Here is a 17,786-nt window from a genome sequence, read left to right as displayed (position 1 = left end):
CGTCGACCCCTGAAAGGGTCTTATCCAGACTCACAAGCCTGGATAAGAACTAGAAGTCAAGCTGGTCTGGTCATGCATTCATGCGTGCGCTCAACATATATCCGCTGAGCATTCACCGTGTCAGGTGTGAGAAACAAGGTTGGGATTCGGCACAGCAGTCTTGTCTTCAATAAGCTTTGTAGACTGGGGGGAGATGGAGAAGTGTCAGTTGTTTTGAAGGCATAAATAGGCACTTAAACCAGCCTTGGGACCTGAAGAAAGGGTCCCAAAACCATGTAGACCTCTACTAGAAAATATCGGGTGTCTTGGTCTTGCAGAAGTTGGACATAAACTACTTAAAGCGGTTGAGGGAAAGTGGTCTACTGAATGACGTATGACAATATCGCTAAACTTCCTGTGAAGAACTAGTGAGACAAAGAATTGGGAACTACTTCACCATAAAATCATTTTTTAAAATGGGTTGAAATCTTTCCTGTCTTTGAAAAACTGAACCGTTTGCTCTGTGATTTTGGCCATATTGCTTAATCTGAATCTGAGTTTCTCATGCATAATGGGGATAACAAAACCTACTTCATCGGTTGACAAAATTAAGATGAGTGAAAAAGGGTTAGCATTGTCTGGCACACAGAACACAATAAATAAGAGCTATTTAAACTAATAGGGGGAACTACACCTAACATTTTGTAATAACCTATGAGAAAATAATCTGAAAAAATAGATATATGTGTATCAGTATAACTGAATCACTAACCTAAACTCACACTGTTAATCAACTATACTTTAAGTAAAAAATAAAAACATGAAAAAAAAGCCTCATAGGTATGTCAAGGTTTTTAGAAAGAACCCAAAATGTAATCACTTTGGGACCAAAGGAAATACTGGGAGTTTTACTTCTGTATTTCATAAGATTAGTTTTTACTGCACATTCTTTAATCTGACAGTTCAAAGGAAATTGTTCTTGTTTCACACATTATGTTTCACAGTGTCAATTTTTTAACAGATAAATTTATGTAAATAAACGATGCTTTCACTTAACACCCTGTGATATCCTTGAGCTAGAAGCTTTGATTTATCCATCTTTGTATCCTTAAGATTTTGGACAGTTCCTGGCACACATTAGCCTACCCTAGTAGTGGGGTTGGAGAAGGCAATGGCAACCCACTCCAGTACTCTTGCCTGGAAAATCCCATGGACAGAGGAGCCTGGTAGGCTGCGGTCCACGGGGTCACGAGAGTCGGACACAACTGAGCGACTTCACTTTCACATTTCACCTTCATGCATTGGAGAAGGAAATGGCAATCCACTCCAGTATTCTTGCCCGAAGAATCCCAGGGATGGGGGAGCCTGGTGGGCTGCCGTCTATGGGGTCGCACAGAGTCGGACACGACTGAAGCAACTTAGCAGCAGTGGCAGCAGCAATAGTCGGGTAGAACCCTTTGAAATAAATTTTAGTTATATGTCCAGGCAGAAAAGCAATTAGGAAGTTGCAGTCTAGTCAATAAACCACAAAATTAACATGGTGCTGTTGTATATGATATGGCTGGACACAGTACAGGGACATTTTTAATACCAACAGATGTTCAACAACAGAATAAGCCCAGACTGCTACTAAATGGGAAATTTTGTCAAGGCTCATACAGTAAATTCTTTTTTAACATACCTGCACATAGCCACAAGGCCAAAATTCCAAGAGAAAATATGCAAATGGCCCTTTTTGGCTCAAAGGTAGCCAGATTACTATATTTAATCTAATTCTCTGTACAAAATTCAGTAGCAAGTGGAAGAAATGGGTTTTACATCCATTCAATAGGGAATTGGAAGTACTTCTTGAATTCTGCCAAGCCAGTCTCCTCTGACGTAGATAATGTAATATGTTTTCATAAAATTGGGAGAACTTTCTATTTCAAAAAAAATATGTACACACACATACACAGTAAAATCAAAATCTATACAACAAAATGTAAGTAGTGATGATCTCTGAGAGAGGTAATTATAGGTGGTTTTAATCTTCCATTTGTTTCTCTATTTTTTTTCAAATTTCCAACAATGAACATACATTACTAATATTTTTTAAAGGAATATAGTTTTAAAAAATAACTATTAAGCACTACTCCCAAATTATACAAAACAAAAATGAGAGGCTTTCAGACATTCACACCAAAGTGTGAATTTATTATCAAATTTCTAATGCTGAAAGGAAGAAAACATATTATTTACAAATTCAAAAGCTGAAGATCAAGGTAATAGATTCAAGTAGATATTAGGGGACCACAACACTAGGATACAGAGCATCATACAGAAGGCTCTGAATAGCCAAAAGGTGGAGCCATGAAGCTGCTGAGCTGTATGAAGAAGGAGCAAAGATAAGAGGTGGAATGCAGCCCAAAGCTGAGAATTTAGTAAGGAATTTCCCTGTCCCTCCTTCTTCCAGAAGACAAAGAAAGCTATTGTTTTATTTTCTTAGGATCTGCCCCTTTTCTTCGGAGAAGGAAATGGCAACCCACTCCAGTACTGTTGCCTAGAGAATTCTGTGGACAGAGGAGCCTGGTGGGCTGCTGTCCATGGGGTCACACAGAGTCAGACATGACTGAAGCGACTTAGCATGCATGCATGCACTGGAGAAGGAAATGGCAACCCACTCCAGGATTCTTGCCTGGAGAATCCCAGGGACAGAGGAGCCTGGTGAATCCCAGGGACAGAGGAGCCTGGTGGGCTGCCATCTATGGGGTTGCACAGAGTCGGACACGACTGAAGCGACTTAGCAGCAGCAGCAGCCCCTTTCCTTGCTAATAAGGATGCCAGCCTTTAGCAAGGGGACCCCTTAAATCCATTCTCCCCCTTGGTGTTTACCTGCATGCATATCTTTTTCACTCTTCTCCCTTACCCTCCAATGGCTCTTCTAAAACAAGGTCTATGAAGCCTTCCAATATATGACTCTGGTCGTGTTCTCACCACCACTTTCCTCACAGTCAAGATCCTGGCAACAAGGACTACTTAATCGTTTGCCATGCTTAGACCATGTTGTATTAGCTACCCTGTGCCTGTTTATTTTACCTCACTTAACTCACAATCATCATGGCCAAAACGCTTTCTCTGAACCTCCCACCCCAGGTTCCTGGGCTGCGCTTGGTGTTCCGGTACAGTTTGCCAATCATCACACTTCGTCATTGCCATGGACCTACGTTTATGTGTCCATCTATTTCATTATATTCTGGGCTATCAAGGGCAGAGACTGAGCACTCCTTTTTTTTTTTTTTTTTTTCTGTATGGCAGAGAATAAGGAAGGAGAAAGCCTATGGTTAGAGCAGCAAAAGAATGACCCAACACTGAGTAAGATGTCAGAATACTCTGTCCCATCAATTGACAGTTGCCACTGACACAGTCCCAGGGCAAAGATATAATCAAGGGCTTTCAATTTTAGCACCAGCTACCAAATCCTGGCCCCACGGTCTGGGGGAGGACCTGTGAAAGTGCTAGTGAGCACTCCTTATTAACTTTTATATTAATAAAAGTTATTCTGAGGTACCACACACCTCAGTAGGAATGCAGCCCTTATTCCATTTTGGGTATCAATACAGAGCTCACACTTACACAAATGCAGACAGAGCCATCTAGATTTCCCTCCCCCAAGTCATTAGCTATTTGGAATCCCACTGCCCATAATCAAAACTTCTCAATCCAGCACCAACAGTCCTTCTTCCCTCTTGGGCTAACTGTAATCTGGCTCTTACTGGAAAATACTCCCCTATTGCTTCCTCATACATACATTGCTTATTCCTTCACATGCAGTGTATACTGGTATCAGTGTCTTCCTCTTTTCCTTAGAGTTACTCCTTGACTTTCATGTAAATGCCGTTGTCCCTTTGGAAATCTGTGATAATCTCCTTTTCCCACTCCTAATTTGAGTAATTTGCCAACCTCCACCACTTATGATATTTTGACACCTGGATTAGTCTTACACTCCCTCCTCAGTTCTCTCTCATTTGTCTTCATTATCCATGGAAACCATACACATAACTGGCTTCTCGGTTCTTTGACCACTTAAACTGAAATAACCTTTGCCCCCAACAGGCCTGCTCTGCAGTTGTCTTCTCAACAGCTCCTCTCCTGAATCCTGACTCAGCCCTCAGTCCTGTGCCCCTTCTCCATCCTCCCTACTGTCAACCCCATCTCCACTTCAATTCCTAAGCAGTCTAGACTCCTTGGACTGTTACTCTAATCACTTACGCTGAATCCTTAACATCTTCACCTTGTCATCATTTAACTTTAGAGCAAAACCCCAGTCTGCCCATCAGCTGTCTCCCACCTCCACTCCTACAGCACAATGCTGAGTGTTGTCATAGGAAATCCCTCAACCACTCTAATGCCACTACAAATTCAGTCTCTCATCACGACTGGATGTCTGTGACCCTGTTTGCCTGGTGAGTTCTTCATCATGTTCTCTACTCAGTACCTCTCGTTTCTCCACTTTCCTCGCATTTCCTAGCCTACTACTTCCCTTTTCATCTTCAGTGGCTGACCATGCAAAACTACCACAGGAAAAAAATAGGAAGACATTAGGCAGATAATCTCTCAACTTTTTACCTTAACACCTGCAAACTCACCTCCATGATAATCATAACACCTTCCTCTTGCAATGCAGGAGACTCAGATTCAATCTCTGGGTTGATCCCTGCGTCAGGAAGATCCCCTGGAGAAGGAAATGGCAACCCACTCCACTATTCTTGCCTGGAGAATTCCATGGACATAGGAGCCCAGCAGACTGCAGCCCATGGGGTCACAGAGTCGGACACGACTGAGCGACTAACACTTTTCATTTTTCACTTTTCTGCTGTCTAAGGCTAAAATCTCCATAATGCGCATGAGCTCATTTGTTTGGATCTTCAAAGAGATTTTGATCCATCATATAGTCATTCTTTCTGCTCCCCCCTCTTGTCTTGCTCCCTCCCATTTTCAGCATGCTCAAATTTCCCTCATCTCCCCACCCAGCCAACACAAAATTCTCACTGCAATCTCATGTCCTTTCTTCTACGTCCAGTTTTAGCTTGTTCTTCCCTATTTCTAGCCAAGTTTCTGGAAGACGTGTTCATTGTTTGTTGTCCCTACTTCACCTCCCATATCTTGCTGAAGCCAGGGCTAAATAGCTTCTACTCTCAATACTGTGTTAATATGGCTGCTCCCCACATCAATGTCTGCTTGCCAAATCCAAAGGCCATTTCAATTTTCTCTTCTGGTGCCTCTGGAAGCCCCATATTTCTGGGCTTTGGGCCCTCTTCTTGTCATCCATTCTCAGTGGGATCCCCTTTCCTCTGCTATGCAGTAAGTACACTGGTATGTCTTTGGGTTCTGTTTTCAGACCTTTTTCCTTACCATACTTTCCCTGGACCATCTCATCTACTAACTTAGCTACAATTACCATTTTTTGTTTATTACTGCCAAATCTTTTGAACAGCCTTTCTCCTTCATATAAATCCAACAGCCTACTGTTTATCTCCTGACATATGGACTGCTGCTGCTGCTGCTAAGTCGCTCAGTCATGTCCAACTCTTAGCGACCCCATGGACTGCAGCCCACCAGGCTCCTCCGTCCATAGGATTTTCCAGGCGAGAGTACTGGAGTGGGGTGCCATTGCCTTCTCCGGACATATGGACTACTCAGTATTAAAATACATCTAATCCTGAACGTCATGTTCCCTTTCTCCCCCTTATAACTTTTCTCACTCTTTGTTCTAGTACCTATCTCAGTGACAAACACAGGTTTAATTCTTCTGCCTCTTTTATCTTCCAACTGAAAGCACCAAGTCCTAACAATTCCATATCCTAAAAACCTCTGAAATCTATCCATGTTTCTCAAAGTCCACTGCCACTATTTAGCATAGTAAAGAATGCTGGTTCAGAAGCTAGACTTGGTTTAAATAATCACTCCACTATATATTATCCAGCTGAGTGATTCTAAATAAGCAATGATGTCTCAAGTGCCTCAGTTCTCATCACTCAAAATATGTTACCTATCATTCATTAGTGCAGACCACCATCATCTCTACCTGGGATTACTCTAACAGCACCTTAAGAGGGCTCATAGTGCCTAGTCTGGCCCTTCTGCAAATCAGTCTCCTCACCATAGTCAGTAATCTTTCTAAAACACAAATCTCATCATGTTACTTCTTACTATAAAGTCTTTAATGATTCTCCCTTGTCTTCAAGAAAATATTTCAACTCCTGGGGCCTCTCTGGTAGTCCAGTGGTTAAGACTCCATGCTTCCACTGCAATCCCTGGTCTGAAAACTAAGATCCTACATGCCATGTGGCCAAAAAAGGAAAAAGAAAAAAGCTCTGTGATAAATACAGTATTTCAATTCCTTAAAAATGCACATAGGACTTTTAAAATCTGGTTCCTAAATCCTTATCTTTCTATTACTGTCCTCTATCACATGTAAGCCTATGAACTGAACTATGTGGAGGCCTTCAGATTTACCATGCTATTCTCTGCCTCTGTCTGGGTTGCCGCATATACAAGCATCCCTAGGAAATATTGTGGGTTCAGTTCCAGACCATTGCAATAAAGCATATACTGCAAAAATGTGAGTCTCACAAATTTTTTGGTTTCGTAGTGCATATAAAAGTTATGTTTACACTATACAAGTCTAAAATGTATAACAGCTTTATGTCTAAAATAATGTACATACCTTAATTCAAAAATAGTATCAGAAAAAATGGGACCAACAGACTTGTTCAACACAGGACTGCCACAAACCTTCCATTTCTAAAATACACAGTATCTGTGAGGTGCAACAAAACAAGGCAGGCCTGTACTGTTCTGACTACAAGCCCCCTCCCTTCTAAACTGGCCAGATCAATGTGTGCTTCTGCTTTTCTATCACTCCATCTAAAAATGCCTGACTCCTAAGACTGATTAGGTACACCCCAGTTAGATCCTTCACATTCCATAGCTACTTTCATCCTAAACACCAGGTGTTAATATCAACCAGAATTGCTGCTTTAAACTATAAGTTCCTTGAAGATGACCATGCCTTATTCACCACTGTACCCCTAGGGGCTAGGATAGTGATGGGCACATAGTAAACATTCAACAAGGAACTTTAACTGTGGAATAAATTATTGAGGATGCACTGCTTGCACACCTTTTAATTAACTTTATCTAAAATTTAAAATGTTACATCTAACCAATCATGTTACCAGTCCTTATAGCCCTTTAATGCAGAAGGCATTTCTTATTTTCTACTATATTATTGTATGGAAGGAATGATCTGAATACAGACACACCATATTTTGTATTATGCAAGTAACATTAACTTGGCTAGCAGACGAATGGATAAGGAAGCTGTGGTACATATACACCATGGAATATTACTCAGCCATTAAAAAGAATTCATTTGAATCAGTTCTAATGAGATGGATGAAACTGGAGCCCATTATACAGAGTGAAGTAAGCCAGAAAGATAAAGAACATTACAGCATACTAACACATATATATGGAATTTAGAAAGACGGTAATGATAACCCTATATGCAAAACAGAAAAAGAGACACAGATGTACAGGACAGACTTTTGGACTCTGTGGGAGAAGGTGAGGGTGGGATGTTTCGAAAGAACAGCATCGAAACATGTATATTATCTATGGTGAAACAGATCACCAGCTCAGGTTGGATGCATGAGACAAATGCTCGGGCCTGGTGCATTGGGAAGACCCAAAGGGATTGGGTAGAGAGGGAGGTGGGAGGGGGGATTGGGATGGGAAATACATGTAAATCCATGGCTGATTCATGTCAATGTATGACAAAACCCACTACAATATTGTAAAGTAATTAGCCTCCAACTAATAAAAATAAAAAAATTAAAAAAAAAAAAGATTGACTTGGCTGCCACATTTTAGAAGAAATTTTAAAACATAACATTGAGAAAATTCTTTTTTTTTTTTTTTTTCTCCCGACCCCTCCACCCGCCCTCCCCCAGAGAAAATTCTTAACACACAGTGAAAAGAGACAATAAAAGGAGGTTTTTTTATTCAAAGGTATAACTGGATAAGTAGATTTGTTTACAACCATTCTTGTGAAATACTTTTTAAAAAAATACAACCAACTTCTTTCCAAATAGCAGACACAGACCTCAGCTATGTTGACCTAATTTTTGGTTGATAATGTACATGATTATGCAGAAACAGGCAAGCTCACACTGTAGATTAACTATCTCAGTCAAAACTCCGTTTGTGGCCCCCACTTCTTGATCGATTTCTATTCCCACTTCGTCTTCTACCATCTTGTCGACTTCCTGACCGACTCCCCTGCCGACTCTGTCTACCTGACCGGCCACCGGATCGACCACCTGGCCGGCCTGACCGGCCTGACCGGCCACTTGGCCAACCACTCCTCTGTCTGGAATTAGAAGATGTGTTTCCATCATAATATTCTTCAATTTCAGGCAACTTGGCTGGCACTGAGAGTATCCAGTCTGAATCATGCCACTCTGCCTGTTGGGGTAATTTACAGGATTAACACAAATGCAAAATAGAAACCATAAGCAAGCACATGAGTACAGGAAACTCTTTGCATATCTATTAGCTAAATGTCATCAATCCATAAAGTCCAGAGTATCTGGAATAAAACTAAAACCAGAAAGCAAAAACATATTAAAAGCTAAAACACAGGAACTTGAGTTCCTAAATTTTGTAAACAAACAAAACAGAAACAGACTCAGATACAGAGAACAAACAGGTGGTTGCCAAAGGAGAGATGGGGGGATGAGTGAAACAGATAAAGAGACAGGAACTTCCAGTTACAAAATAAATTAATCACAAGGATGAAAAGTACAGCTTGGGGAATACAGTTAATTATACTGTAATATTTTTGAATGATGAAAGTAGCAAGACTTATTGTAGTGATCATTTTGTAATATAAATACCAAATCACTCTATTGTACACCTGGAACTAACACAGTTTCGTAGGCCAATTATACTTTTTAAAAAAAAATTTTTTTTTAATTTTTTTTTAAATGTAGACACTGGGAGGAAATGCTTCAAAATGCTAATAGTGGTTATCTCTGGGGGATGGGGATTTATGTATGATTGTTACTTTTTTTTGTCAATCGCTCAGTCGTGTCTGATTCTTTGCAACCCCATGGAGTGTAGCCCACCAGGCTCCTCTGTCCATGGGATTCTCCAGGCAAGAATACTAGACTGGGCAGTCACTCCCTTCTCCAGGTGATTACTACCTTATACTTTTATGTGTTTCTAGTTGTCTGCAATGAACATGTACTGCTTGTAATATTACAAAAAAAAAAAAAAGTCATTAAAAATGAAAAAAATCCTGTTAAAACTTAAATCTCAAATTTAATGTAACAGTACAAAGCTTGGATCCTCCTCGCCCCAAAAAAAGTTTCTAAAAGCTAAGTATTAGTCCGAGGAGAAATTTTCAGGCCAATTTTGGGACTCTAAATTCCTACTCGGTTTATACATTCTAAAAGAGCCCACCAGTTTCTCAGCACAAAAAGAATAGGCCACTAATTAGTGGTCATTGCTTTCCAAAGATATACTGACAGAAACAAGATCTGAGAGCTGATAATGCAGATTAAAAATCTGTCAACAGGGACTAAAAATGTCATTATTGGAAACAATTTGGTATCAGGGTAAACAAAATATAAAAATCAGCAGCCCTTAAGAGCGTCAATATGTCATATCCTGCTACACTGTTTTTCATTGTGATCATGAGTTGCCAAGGCAAGTTAATATTAAAATACCTTACATGTCAGAATGAGCAGAGATAAACAGCCACACACACACACAACTGGTGGCAATGTATGACCAAAGCCTTAAAAATACACACATTTTTTGGCCAAGCAGACATCTTAAAAAGTTCATCTTAAAGAAAAAAACTTGGCAATGCATAAAGAATCAGCTATGCCAACATTTAAGGCCAACTTGTTTATAATGCATGCGAGTTGCTCAGTCATGTCCGACTCTTTGTGACTCCATGGACTGTAGCCTGCCAGGCTCCTCTGTTCATGGAATTCTCCAAGCAAGAATACTGGAGTGGGTTGCCATTTCCTTCTCCAGAGGATCTTTCCCATCCAGGGATCAAACATTGCAGGCAGATTCTTTACCATCTGATCCACCAGTGCAAATCTGTTTATTTTATAATGGAGTATTAGTATTGGAAATAATCTAAATGTCAGAAAGTAGGACATTGTTTAAGTTGGTCACCCATGTGGCCAAATGCCAGGGGGCCAATAAAAGTAACCGTATAGTTGATAAACAAATGTGTTTACAACATATTCTGAATTTTAAAAAGGACTTTGAAAAAAAAAAAAGGACTTTGGAAACCAAATAATCCCATTCTTGTGTCAAAATATGTATATAAATATGCATAGGGACACAAATAGACAAATTTCACAGTGTAGGAATTTAGTGGACAATCTCTTTCTTCTTCAGATAAAACACAGGAAAATTTTTTTAAAGAGAGAGAAAGGAATTGAAGAACCTACAGAGTAAAAGAGACAAAAATCAAATTATACAGAATGAACTTTACAGACCTTCTTATATTTAAAAATTTCAGGAGACAGGGGAAAATGTAAACACAAAATTGGATAATACTAATGAATTACTATTTGGGGGGGTTTAATAATGGTATTATTTTTTTTAAGTGTTTTTAATATCTTAGCTATATAAAAGTATTTATGGTTGAAATGATAGACTTCCTAGAATTTGTTTCAAAAGAATACAGGAGAGGGCTTTCCCTGGTGGCTCAGTGGTAAAGAATCTACCTGCCAAGGCAGGAAACATGGGCGGTTCAATCCCTGATCCAGGAAGATCCCACAGGACGTGCAGCAACTAAGCCTGGGCACCACAAACATTACGCCTGTGCTCTAGAGCCTGGGAGCTGCAACTACAGAGCCCACGTGCCACAAATACTGAAGCCTGTGAGCGCTACAGCCCATGCTTCGCAACAGGAGAAGCCACTGCAATGAGAAGCCCATGCATTGTAACTAGAGAGTAGCCCCCACTCTCTGCAACTAAGGAAAAGAAAAGCCCACACAGCAAGGAAGACCCAGCACAGCCATAAATAAAATTTAAAAAAAAAAAAAGAAAAACAATACAGTGTAAGTGGATGGGAAGTAGACATGAAACACACCTGACCATGAGTTGATAACTGCTGAAGCTGGGTGACGAGTACATGAGGATTTGGATTGCAATTCTATTTTTTCACATTTGACAAACTGGATATTTATAATTTATTAGTTTATTACAGAATTTTTAATTGATTTACACATGATAAAGATATTATGAATATGTTTTTTTAATCCCTATATTTTTGAGAAACATATTCAAGTATTTAACAGATAAAAAATTTTATATACCTGTAACCTTTCTGATTCAGTTGTGGGAACATCAAAGCAAACACCCTAAAAGCAAAATGAAAATATTTTTATTTAGATGCACATGAGTTGATTTTTTAAAATACCTTCTTATAATTTTATATAAACTAAAAAAAGATTAAGTGGGTCCCATGACTGCTTATAGAATTAAACCAGCTAATACATAATAATGCATGACACAGAATAGCTGCTAATTATACTTCCTAAATCTAAAAGTAAACCAGTATCTAATAAGAATTGACTACTAATGAGCATATAGAGTATTCTCCAGAAAAGTTTCTGTAGACACTATAATGTTCCATGTCCCTTGTAAAATGACCCATCTAATAAATTCCTTTAAAAATTTAGTGCCAGGAGATAACCTAAGATGTTTCCTCTTTGATCTTGGCTGCCAGTACACTGAAAGTTAATTAATATCCAAGTACAGCAAATGGTTTGGCCTGAGGATAGAGGTATATTTTCCCTCCCCCTCCACATTTTTTCTGAATGTACAAAGTTGTCTTACTTGCCACAGATCTCTTTTGAAGGTAATATTAAACTTTGAGAAAGATAAGTTTCCAATAAGCAAGTTAATAAATTCTAGAGTAGCATGAACTTATATAGTCAGGTGAGATGAATAAATGTAATGTCTTTTCACAAAACCATTAGAAGAAATCAGCCACTAAGATTATAGATGGCTTTAACTTCGCTATTTCATAACTGTATGAAAATACCTAATTCAGTTATCCTCATTAACAACCAACAGCAGGCCACTTAGAAATCAATATTGTGTATTCTCTTTAAAAAAAAAAAAAAAGAACTATTTGGCTGTTGCAATTATGTTACTCAATTGTAAAAAATAAACACACACAACCACATATGCATTCAAAGGCAGAAACTTAGATAACTTGAAAATTACAAATTAGCAGAATGACTTAACAGTTTTCTAGAGGAATGGGTTACTTACATAACTCCCCAAATTTCCAACTGGAAACACACTAACACATGGATAAAACAGTATTATCCATCCCATTAGACTTCAAAAAAAAAAATGAACAAAATCTATTAGTCTTTATAAACATATACGGCAGTTGTCTAGGAAAGCCTACCATATTTCCTTTTAGGAGGCACATTCTGGTAATTTGGGACACAGCATTACTACTCAGCTTTCTGTTAAGTTCTTTCCAAGCACAGCTGACATCCTGTATTTCTTCTGGGCTTTCCAGAGTCATGGTCACAAACCCCTTAAGGAATAAAAGTCACTGTGTTTGAGAGAAAAGCAGCAGCAGGACAATAACATTCTAACTTGACAGCCTTTTTTGACTTACGGCGTCCCAGGTGGCACTAGTGGTAAAGAACCCGCCTACCAAGCAGGAGACGCAAAAGACAAGGGTTCAATCCCTGGGTCAGGAAGATACTCTGGAGGATGGTATGGCAACCCACTCCAATACTCTTGCCTGGAGAATCCCATGGACAGAGGAGCCTGGAGGGCTATAGCCCAAAGGGTCGCAAAGAGTTGGACACAACTGAAGCAACTTAGCATGCATGTGTGCACTTCTTATAAGCCAACATGACCAATATAACATGACCACTAAAAAAATAACTTATTTTAAACTATATTAATATAAGACTAATGCTTATAGATCATTAAAAGTACCATTCTTGTATACACTGATGTAAAGACTACATTTAATTGTAAACATAATGCTTCAAGAGGAAATTAAACTACAGCATCGAGGATAAGAAGGTAGTGAAGAATTAAGGAAATGCTGAAGGACTCAAGGTTAGCTTTGAGTGGAAAAACAAGAGGACATAAACTTCTTTAAACTTTTGAAGGACTACACTTGAGCAAAAATGACTTGCTCTGTAAAACTTCACTGGACAACAAAATGGTCAACATGAAGAAGATATAGGGAGGCACTGATGTAACAAATAGTTAAGTGCCCCCTACCTATGTGCCAGAGACTGTCCTAGGTACTAGAGATTCAGCAGTACATAGTCCTTTGTCTCGGAGTTACCTTGCAGTGTACATGTAGCAAGGGGTTGGGGTAGGGGCAGTGAATAATGATGGGAGTTGTTGCTGTCTAGTTGCTAAGTTGTGTCCAACTCTTTTGCTACTCTTTTGTAGCCCACCAGGCTCCTCTGTCCATGAGATTTCCCAGGCAAGAATACTGAAGTGAACTGCCATTTCCTTTTCCAGGAAATCTTCCTGACCCCAAGGATCAAACCCAAGTCTCCTGCTTGGCAGGCGGATTCTTTACCACTGAGCCACCAGCGAAGTCCAATGGTGGGAGAGGAGACAGTAAACAAATAAGTAAATATATATAATGTCAGACAGTCCTAAGAATCATGAAAAATAATAATAAAGCAGGAGAAGAAAATGAAAATAGAGTCAAGGCAGCAATAAGCTACTTTAGACAGGGTGATGGGGAAAGACTTCTCTGATACAGTGATACCTGATAGAAAGCTGAATGAAGTGAAGCAGGGAGCCAAGATTAGTAAAAGAACATTCAGTATAATACAAATAAGCACAAAGGCCTTGTGTAGGATTAAGTTTATGTTTGAGTATCAGCAGGAAGGTTATGACAGTTGACACGAGCAAGGGGAGAGTGATAGGAGATGAGGCCAAAGAGGTAGAAAGGGAAGACCCTACAGCACATTCCTTGTAAAGACTTTGGATTTTGATTTAGCCCATAAAAGAAATACAAAACCACTAACACCCTGTTGCTAAGATATTTAAGCAGAGGTTAGATGACCCATCTGCCAAAGAGGGATTCTTTTATTAGATAAACGTTGGGATTAGATGACCTCTTAGATACTTCTTAGGTTTAAAAGTCTACTTTATGTTGATGTATGGCACATATGAAACAAATACTATAAAGCAATTATCCTTCAATTAAAAATAATTTTCTAAAAAGGTAAAAAAAAAAGATATTACAATGGTAATGATGAAATATTATGAACAGTTTTATGCCAATAAATTTGATAACTTAAAAAGTGTACCTTAATGTTTCCTTAAGAAATGTGGTTTAAGTTTTCTTGAGAAGTATCTGGTAGGTTATTAGGGATAAAGTATTTGCTCAGTGCTAAAATAACACCCCATGGATTTCTTACTAATGACAGAATAAAACATACTTTTTATAATGGGAATACATGGCTCTGGTATGGTTTGACATCTGATACTGACCTGGCAGGGGGACAGGTCAGATGGTGTTTTATACACACATACATACTCTCCCCATATACAGGCAATCCTTACTCTGCATGGCATTACGTTAGCTGCAGAGTCTATTTCTCAATTTGCATGGCTCCATGACCAAAAAAAAAACACGAGGGAACAGATTCTGACATACAAGTTTCAGTTAACACAGTACTGTGCAAAGTAAAGATGCCCTGTATTTCTCTCCAGATAGATATCTATGGTTCAATTTTAATCTTTCTCAACCACATACAATTTTCTCACAGATTTCTACCTTATCGGAGGTGATCAAAGATCGTGGTTCAAAACTCGATGCGCCAGAGATGTGGGCTAATGCTGCAGCCAATGCATCCACTGCCCCTTTCTCTTCTATCAGTCTCTGAGCTGATGGTCGGAAAAAATCAACAGCAGCATAAGAAACGGAAGCCAAAGACCTACGGTTTAAAAACAGTAAATTTTCTTGGTCAAGACAAAGGGGAAAGATTAAAGATAAAAGAATGAATGGGAAAAGAGAGCAACGTTTTCATATTTTAATATAATTAAATGTCTGTTGGTAAAACTGGTGATTAAATTTTCTGATATGTCAACTAGGAGAGCTTAAAGATGTATAGCCTAATACAAAAGAAAAAATCATTCAGCAAGGTCAGAAAGCATACCTGATGGCATCCATGCTTTTAGATTTAACTAAATCCATTGTAGAAGGAACACCTACACGTTTAAAAGTAATTCCCTGAAAATGAAAGAATTACATTAAAGAAAAATGGAAGTCTTTACAATTAATTCCTAAATTAATCTAGTTTGTTGAATTTCCATTTCTTGGACTTAAAGATTTCCAAGCCCTAGCAGATCAAGATTTCCTAACAAATCATCAGTAACAAATTCTAGAAAGAGAAAAAAAAATTTTTTTTTCAATTGTCTCTTAGTTACAAATCATAGAATTACAGTTACAAAACAGCTGATTTTTTAAAAAAGATGCTGTTTACAATAAATTTTTTCTTATTAGCTTCATCGTACAAAGTATGAGAAATAATGTATGAAAATACACATCATAAAAACAGGAAAAATACTACAAAAACTTGAGACCACAAAAAATGTGTAATTTCTTGTAAGAACTGGCTATTGTAACATTACTCAATACAATCTTGACTATTACACCAAGATAATGTCACAATCATCCATTTACAATATCAGGCTAAGAGGTACTGAAATCACAATGCACTTCTGATTTTAGGCAAGGGAGAAATCCAAGGGAAAAGGGAGAAAGTCAGCTCTTCTGTCTTTCATAATAAAAGCTGTATTAAAACAAAGTCTTGCAGCTAATATAAATTTAGCTCTCCACATGCTTCACATTCAAATGCAGCTTAAATGAGAAGTCATAAAATCTATTTGTGAGAACAAATATAAAAAGATCTCTTTTCTAAGGCACCATTTAGATAATAAACCTGAAATAATTTAACTCTACTTACTGCTTTTTGTTCCACATATCGTAATTGACCTCTTTCTCTCGGTTGATAAAAACATATGCAGATCCCTGTCCGGCCAGCTCGACCTGTGCGTCCAGAGCGATGAATATAGGACTCAACATCCTAAAAATAAAAGAGGTAACTCTTCTTAAAAATCTGGCAAATTAAACAGCCATTCCAGCAACCAAATAGTAATACTAGAAGCAACAAAACAACTACTATCAATAATAACATTTTTATTTCAATCCTGTTGCTCTTTTCAATGTCCCAGAGAATGTTTATGCTTGAATTCTGCAGTAAAAGGGATGAGATTAAAACCTTTTTATCCAGCCTATCCCAAGGTTCTTTATATTGCAACTTTTTATACTTTTCTTGCATGATTCCATACTTCAAATGTAAATAAAGTAGTTAATTATTTGCAAAGGTACCAGATTCCGATCGATTTAACACTACCCTAACAAACACTGGCTAACAGCAAGAATAGATAATATATATATTTTTTAATCTAAGCAAAGTCTTGTAAATAAAAGGCAATTTATATAGCTACTCTTATTTTCTCCAAATCAAATCTCATTTCCTTGCAAAGTAAAAACCCAACGAAATATCAACTTACACCTATTAGAATGGCCATCACCAAAAAGACAAAAGAGAACAGATTAACATTTGTTAATGCTGGTGCGGAAGTGGAGAAAAGATAACTTTATGCACTGTTGGAAAACAGTATGGAGGATCCTCAAAAGTTAAAAACAGAATGACCGCATGATCCAGTATTACATTTCCAGGAGTATATCCAAAGGATATGAAAACACTAATTCAAAAAGATATCCACACCCCTATGTTCACAGCAGCATTATTTACAATAGTCAAGACACAGAACCAACCTAAGTGTCCATCAAGATACGAATGAATAAAAAGGTTTATACGGAATATTATTCAGCCATAAAAAGAGGAAATCCTACCATTTGTGACAACATGGATGAACCTTAATGGCAATATGCTAAGTGAAATAAGTCAGAGAAAGCCAAATACTGTATGATCTCACTTATATATGGAATCTAAACAACAACAACAAGTAAAAAAACTAAACTCATAGAAACAGAGATCAGACTTGTGGTTACCAGAAGCAGATGGTGGGGGGAAGGAGAAATGAAGGAAGGTGGTCAAAAGACATAAACTTTCAGTTAAAAGGTAATTCCTTTCTTCTTTTATACCTACATGAGAAGACGGATGGTGGTTGAACCTATTGTGGGCATCAATTCACAACATACATAAATCAAAGCATAGTGCTCTTATGGCTTAAACTTATATGGTGATGTATGTGAATTATTTTTCAATAAAATTGGTGGGGGAGAAAACTCATTTCCTACCTGTGGAGGTGAACTCTGAATCACCAGGTCAACCTCAGGAATGTCCAAACCACGGGCAGCCACATTGGTTGCCACCAAAACTTTAAAACTACCCTCTCTGAAGCCTTTCAGTGTAATTTCTCTTTGTGACTGAGCGATGTCCCCATGTAAACACTGGGCATTCTATTTGAAAAAAAAAAGGAAAAGTAAGTGTATAGCACATACTTAGCAGTGACAGCACCCAAATACTATACAGTCTGTGCTCTTTTTGTTGTTGTTTTTATTTATTTGGCCACACCGTGCAGCAATGTGGGATCTTAGTTCTCCACCAGGGATTGAACCTGCACCCCGGGAGTGCAAGTGTGGAGTCTTAACCACTGGACCACCAGGGAAGTCCTTCCTCTTTTTGTTG

At 38.4% G+C, this 17,786-nt stretch overlaps 1 protein-coding gene and 1 non-coding gene across 4 annotated transcripts in view; both read right to left on the bottom strand.

The window, feature by feature from the left end:
• Positions 1-3,346: 3,346 nt before the first annotated feature.
• Positions 3,347-3,477, bottom strand: LOC122709758. The gene has a single exon (XR_006345720.1). It is a non-coding gene; the product is annotated as a small nucleolar RNA SNORA30/SNORA37 family (small nucleolar RNA).
• Positions 3,478-7,993: 4,516 nt separating this feature from the next.
• The window catches only part of DDX50 (DExD-box helicase 50), a 29,446-nt gene continuing 19,653 nt past the window's right edge, over positions 7,994-17,786 (bottom strand). For all 3 annotated transcript variants that reach the window (XM_043926226.1, XM_043926228.1, XM_043926229.1), the window contains 7 exons: positions 17,396-17,557; positions 16,032-16,151; positions 15,222-15,295; positions 14,840-14,999; positions 12,476-12,610; positions 11,370-11,414; positions 7,994-8,487 (listed from right to left, as the gene is read on the bottom strand). In XM_043926226.1, coding sequence (XP_043782161.1) covers positions 8,209-8,487; positions 11,370-11,414; positions 12,476-12,610; positions 14,840-14,999; positions 15,222-15,295; positions 16,032-16,151; positions 17,396-17,557 — 975 coding nt within the window. In that variant the 3' untranslated portion in view covers positions 7,994-8,208. The remainder of the gene's footprint in view (positions 8,488-11,369; positions 11,415-12,475; positions 12,611-14,839; positions 15,000-15,221; positions 15,296-16,031; positions 16,152-17,395; positions 17,558-17,786) is intronic.

The sequence above is a fragment of the Cervus elaphus genome, chromosome 15, assembly GCF_910594005.1.
Source record: "Cervus elaphus chromosome 15, mCerEla1.1, whole genome shotgun sequence".
NCBI classification, from domain to species: domain Eukaryota; kingdom Metazoa; phylum Chordata; class Mammalia; order Artiodactyla; family Cervidae; genus Cervus; species Cervus elaphus.
Note: the sequence above shows the minus strand (reverse complement) of the source record. Positions and strands in the feature narration are given on the sequence as shown.